Source organism: Rhipicephalus sanguineus, unplaced genomic scaffold (assembly GCF_013339695.2).
Source record: "Rhipicephalus sanguineus isolate Rsan-2018 unplaced genomic scaffold, BIME_Rsan_1.4 Seq4173, whole genome shotgun sequence".
NCBI classification, from domain to species: Eukaryota; Metazoa; Arthropoda; class Arachnida; order Ixodida; family Ixodidae; genus Rhipicephalus; species Rhipicephalus sanguineus.
Genome location: NW_023615206.1, coordinates 39,215 through 45,737, shown reverse-complemented (window position 1 = coordinate 45,737; position 6,523 = coordinate 39,215). Strand labels below are relative to the sequence as shown.

Genomic DNA, 6,523 nt, shown 5'->3' with positions numbered 1-6,523 from the left:
CAAAGACCACAATCTTTAGGTGTTTTAGAGAAGGCCAAACTTTAAACACAGTTTTCTCAATACTGTTTTTTTGGCATGTTGCTCAGCTCGTGGAGCAGATATCTTGGCAACTACTTCACAGATTTTGATTCCGTTTTTTTTTTCTTTTAATCCTTGAAGTCTTGTTGACAGGATGACATTATTCCTTACCTTGCTTAGGGCATAGTTTTTTTTTTTATGTGATAATTAGTGCATGAGAAGTTCTGATGCAATACATGAAGCTGATGGGGATGTTATTTGTAAAAAAACTAAAAGGAATAGACAATTTTTAATAATGTCATCCTGTGTAGTGTTGTTTTGAGTAAAAATCAAAACCACTTGGTCCTTCGTGGCATGTTTTGTTACATTGCTAGGCTTTTCACCAGCAGAGTATGTCATCAGATTATGTAACATAGTGTAATTTGAAAACTACTCGAGATATCGCAATGAAACTTCAAATATAGCTATTCGAGACACTCTTCAGTGTGCCTGCCAAATTTCATTACTCTAGGTCAACAAACAAAAAACTTTTTTTCGATCGCCACCTCCCCCCTTAATACATTTGCGACCGTAGCGGAGCTTGAAAGGCAGCTTTGCCGCAATACGGGGGTGTGATGAGGTGAAGCATATTGAAAATCTAGGGACCACTTCCAATCAGACGTTGACTGTCTCTTGCCCAAGTTCGACCGTAACGGAGCTTGAAAGGCAGCTTTGCCGCAATACGGGGGTGTGATGAGGTGAAGCATATTGAAAATCTAGGGACCACTTCCAATCAGACGTTGACTGTCTCTTGCCCAAGTTCGACCGCAACGGAGCTTGAAAGGCAGCTTTGCCGCAATACGAGAGTGTAATGAGGTGAAGCATATTGAAAATCTGAAGGGGTCACTTTCAACCGGACGTTGACTGCATTTGTCTTTGGGAAGTTCGAATAGTTCGAATAGTAAAATTTCAGTGCGAATTGAATCGAATAGCAAACACGAAAAATATTCGAAATTTCGAATATTCGCACACCCCTAGTTAATATTGTTTTGATTTTAGACCAGCTGTTGTCCCCTGACACAGTACTACTGCATTGAGCTGTTCAGAGTTGTCTGCATTTTGGCAGATAACTGTAGGTCTGAAATAAAAGGAGAAAAAAAAAAGTTGCATCAATTTTGCGAAGTCATTAACTGCACTCTAGAACAAGCTGTTTGACATTGCCTAAGCAGGCCTAAAAAGTGTCCCAGTTTTCACTTTTGTAGCCTACTATTTTTAGACAGCACGAGATTCCTGTAAGCACGACCTAATTGGCCACCAATGTTGAGGACATAAATGAGTCTGCCAGACCATCCCCATCACAGGAAGTGATGATCGATGTACCTGGTTTTTGTGCGATTACAGTCAGTACAATAGTAGCACATCTGCCAACTCTCCCAATTTGCCCGGGCGACTTCCCACTTCTTACCTGTCTTGCAGATTGTACGATTGAGGCCATATAAATCTCCAGATAAGCTGCCTCAACCCAATTTCGAAAAAACAAAAATAAGCTGCAGTACTGGCATGATAGCGAGTAAATGCAAGACCATTGACACAGCACCCCGTCGTGCCTGCGGTAACTACAGTAAAATCTCATTACTACGAACATCAGATTAACAAAATTTTCAGATTAACGAATTTTTTTGAAATCCCCACCAGAATGCCTATATTGCCAATGTAAAAAACTTTCAGTACTACGAATTTCAGAATACCGAATACAGTAGAACCTCGTTGATACGTTCCCGCTTGATACGATTTCCCGGCTCCTACGCTCGAAATCACGAAAATTAAAAATAACCCAATACAGCTGTGTGCAATATGTTCCGGTTAATACGTTCCCGGAAAATACGATTATTCGGCAGCAACGTTCAGCACCGCGGAAAACTGGGGTCGTATGATACGTTTTGTACTCAGAAACTCTCATTCAGGTGTGGAAAAAAGGCCCTCTCGGCGACGGCAGCTTCTCCGCAGTGCCTTTCCCCCCTCCGTGCTTTCTCTGCTTTGCTCAATTGTCGCCTCCGCGTCTCTTCCGAATTGCTCGATCGCCGCTCTCTGTCAACCACACACCGACCCGAAGGCAGGCGGCGACGCTGGCCGTCACAATCTTCGAACGGCTTGCCGCGGAAACGCACATGCCGCCGTCGCATCGCCACCACTGCACAACACGCCGCGACCCGTAACCATAGCAACGCTGCCATTGTGCCTAGACAATATGGCCGATAATTTCCCGCACACTTTTCTCCCGGAGCGCAATCGTTTTTGGGTTGCTCCGCCCGGCGCAATTCCAGTCGGCGTTCGTATTTCTCTGGCTGGGCAGTTCTGCCTACCAGCGGGTCGTCAGAAGCAGACAGAAAAGATTTGTTTTGGAAGATATCTAGGAGGTTTCTGGTTATCAAACGCCAAAACGAGACGATGCGCGCTCGCCGCCATCTTTGTGAGGACTCGACAGATCGCAGTGTGGGCGCTTGGGGACTTCACCTTCGGTTGCCATTACGCCGGGCGTTATCTTTTAAAGCCCGTTCCGCCGTGCGAGATGGTGCGATTACGAGTGGCGGCGAACATACCAGCGCATGTCTCAAGTTAAGACTGAACGCAAACTGATCAGCGCGAGTGTGCGACGTAGTATGCGATAGCCGCGAACAGCTGTCACTTTCGGGGACACTCTCGCGAGATATCGCATACCGTGTTGTACCGCGATTGTTACGTGCACTGCGAAGAGTTGAGCTTGTTAAGCCTTTAGAGGGGCGGCAGTTTTCTTCACGGACGGGGCGAGTCACGCGTGATCTTTCGAACGTACGTGGTCGTATCCTAAAAATGCGCATGCTCGAGATTATAACTCCCGCTCTTCGGCAAACCTAGCCCCATATTTCCAAGCGGCAATGCAGAAAGAACCGACGCTCATGCGGCGCAAAGTTTCGTCTGCTGAGATGGCGGTAGCGTTTCTTTACGTTTACGCTGGTTGTCACAGAGTTCGATTTTGCAATATTCGGGTTGTCTCGGGATTTCAATACACGTGACCACGACGTTATTTTCGGTCAGGACCGGAACTAGCTGGCTGACCTCTGGCGGCCAGCGAGATGCCAGGAGTTTGAAAATCGAAGAGTCCCTCCATGTTTTTTGAGAAATAAATGTTTTTTGCCCTTGCACCTCAATATGGCCTTGTCAGCCTCAATTTTTACTGGATTCGGATCGTACGTTTTCCCGGATCATACGTTTATTTTCCGCGTTTTTTTTCGGAAACGTATCAACGAGGTTCTACTGTATTTCAGATTAAGGGGGGACGTGGGTCCTAAAAATTTTTTTTACTTTTGGCTCAATCTTAACTAAATTTTAGGGGTGTGCGAATACCGAATAGTAAGTCTCGAATCGACTTAAGGAAAAAAAGCCGAATATCGAATCGAGTATCGAATATTAAGTTTATTTAAAAGACGCACAAATGTTTACAAATTCTCATGCAAAAAAAGCAGCTGTTGTACGTGATCTGAGGTCAACTTCTCCCTCCGGGCCGTAACAATGTTACCAGCCGTTGAAAACAACTTTTCACTTGGTACACTTGTTGCGGGAATGCCCATGTCTTTCATCGCCATCTTGCACAATTCTGGGAAATGCTGCTTGCCTGTTTCTTTCCACCATGCTAGAGGGTCTTGGTCCCTGCGGCAAGTGGGCTCTCGAAGGTACCGCTTAAACTCCTTGATGTTGGCTGTTTCAGTGCAGTGTCTTCTTTCTGATGACACTGCCAGCTTCTCAATGCTGTTCCAGATGCTGCTGACACGCTCCTTGTGAGCTGTAGATGTCGACGCTTCGACACAGTCACTTGATTCTTCTTCTGGAGGGAGCTGCTGCAACTCAGTTCTTGCAAGCTCCAAAAGCCTTGTTTCCTGGAATGTTTCAGTACAGAAGAGGTTCTTAAACCTTGGGTCACAGGCGGTTGCCAGCACATACTTCTTTTGCTCGTCCTGCCCTGGAAACCTTGTCCTCATGCTTTTCAGGAAATTTCTAGCAAACTCTGAGGTGTCATCATCGGCTGCAATACAGTCTTTCAGAACCATCTGTGTTCCATACAAAAGCGGTACCACTGATGACAAAGTTGCATATTTGTGGCCACTAAGATCTTTGGTCGCCGATGCAATTGGTTCAAGAGCTTTGACTAGTCCAGCCACAGCTTTCCACTCCTGTGGTGCCTGGTTGGCCACTGTTGTCTCAGAGGTGGCCAGCTCCAAACAGATGGCTTCCTTCAGCTTCAGCTTCAGCTTCAGCTGCTTCAGCTTCTTTGTGCGGCAGGTATTGAACATCTTAAAGAAAATGCAATCTATTAAGATTGGCAGTGGATGGTCGCTTCCCGTTTAGTCTAACCCTGCGCTTGTCGATGTAATTGTGTGCAGGACAACCCGAGCACAAGCCGGTGCCTGGGCGTGTGTGGGCTCAGCCTGTACACGCAAGAACGAGACCTCCAGGTGGGTGGACTGTGCTTTGTCCAACATTTGAATATAGCATGCGAAGAAACTTAGAATGGGCGAATAGTAGGGGTGTGTGAACATAACATTTTTCGAATCAAATAGAAATGCGGAGCTTCAAATACGAATCGAATAATCAAGAGATGTGATTTTTTACACCGGTAATCTTTTATTTTACCATATATTTATGTTGAAAACAGTATACTGGTAAGCTATTATAATATGTTATTGCACAAAAGGATATCACCACCTGTACTTGCCAGGAAGCATATCACTGTGCTAAATAGTCGAGCTTGTGACTGTGATGTCTTGGGTTCAATTCACATGTTGAACAAACTTTCTCTATCTTTTTTTTTTTATGTGGTTGCACTGCAGTGCAAAAAAAAAAAAAAAAGCTTTTGTACCAGCCATTATGACCTAGTTGTGCTGGCTGGATTCGTGCCATGGCCGCTACATAATGATGGGGGGAATTAAGGGGGGATGCGCCCTTTGAAAACCGAAAAATCGCGAAAAAGTCGATTTTTGGCAAACCACATATTCGGGCAGTATGTGTCATAAACTACCTTTTCTGTAAATATCAACGTCTAATTCATCGCGAAACCATTTGAAATAAAGCTTAGAACAAGCCGCGGTAGCCCTCGAGCGGCGCACGAGCGCTCAAAATACCCCAACTTCGCGCGATCGCAGTTTCTCGACGGAGCGCCGCCATTTTGGTGTTGTTTTGTTTGTGAATTCTTGCACTTTCTTTCTCCGCCACCCGCGGCGCCGGCGGCAGCGCAGGAGAAGAGCAAGCCGCTCATGATTGGAGGGCTCGCGAGGGCTTTCAAGTTTCCTGCGGCTGAGACGCGCAGCTGGGATTGGGCGAAGCGCGCGCTCCTCAAGGACGCGGGGGATCCCGCGACTGCCATTGGCTGCTGCGCGCGATGACGTAGTGCTCTTGCGCATAATGCGGCCGCTCGTCTGCTGCTCCTCCGTCGCCAGCGCCTTTGTGTTCCGCTCGCTTCCGTCTATCGTAGCAGCCGTTCGCATACTCTCCACGTTTCAACCATTTTTACGAAACGATTTTTCAACCGTCTTTACGAGACGATTTTCAACCGTCTTTACGAGACCGTTGTTGCGTTCGCTCACGATGCGCGGAACGAAAAGGACGCTACAATCGTTCGGTGCAAGGAAGCGAGCTATGAAGCTTGTCCGCGCGCCGAGGCTCTCCGCTCGCACGTGCGCCGACGGTGATCGCGCCGACGGTACCTGTGGGGCAGCTTCTGCTTCATCTACGCAAGAGAGTGGTCGCATCGACGCGCCTAGCAGCGGGACTCCTGCTCCACCGGTGCAAGAATTTGTCGTAACAAGTGCACCTGGTGTCTCGTGCTCATCGACAGTGCCTTCCGCATCTTCTCTTTCATCGGCATCGAGTGCGATCGCGTCGTTAACTGTGCATTTGCGAACAAGTTTTCTGACGTGCGAGGAGAAAGAGGCGGCGGATCAACAACGCGCTGCTGTGCAAAGAGAACTTGGCGCTATGCCAGCGACGGAGCGGAAATTTCAGGCAATGGAGTGCGATCATGAAGCTGCCACCGCTACAAGTGAAGGCGAAACATTTTTGCTTGTGCAAATGGATGCCCTAGACGACCTGCTATCTCGGACCCCGTGCCACCGGTGCCCCGCGACTGGGATGAAGGTACGAGGAGGCACCCAACTTGGACTTGCTACAAAGCTTGAGCTAGTATGCTTGCATTGTGGAGTAGTTTCAAGCACATGGAGTTCCGCTCGTCAGGCTGACTCAATGGCCTTTGATGTGAATGTAGGAGCCATTATGGCAACGAAACAGATAGGCAAGGGACAAGCAGCCCTCAACGACTTTTGGGCAGCGATGAACGTGTCCCATCGTGGCCTCCATCACAGGACCTTTCAGAGGCACCTGAAGAAATTCAGGGAACCGCAGACACAATGCATAGCAAATTTCTATGCAGAATCTGCTTCTGCTGTAAAAGCCACTTACAAACAAATGGATGAATTTTTCACCAGGGATATAACAG

General features: G+C 47.4%; 1 protein-coding gene across 1 annotated transcript; it reads right to left on the bottom strand.

Moving 5' to 3' along the window:
- Window positions 1-3,473: 3,473 nt before the first annotated feature.
- On the bottom strand, window positions 3,474-4,325 carry LOC119377241 (E3 SUMO-protein ligase ZBED1-like). Its single transcript, XM_037646806.1, has one exon. It carries the CDS (start codon window positions 4,323-4,325, stop codon window positions 3,474-3,476), a length of 852 nt encoding a protein of 283 aa, XP_037502734.1.
- Window positions 4,326-6,523: the final 2,198 nt, after the last annotated feature.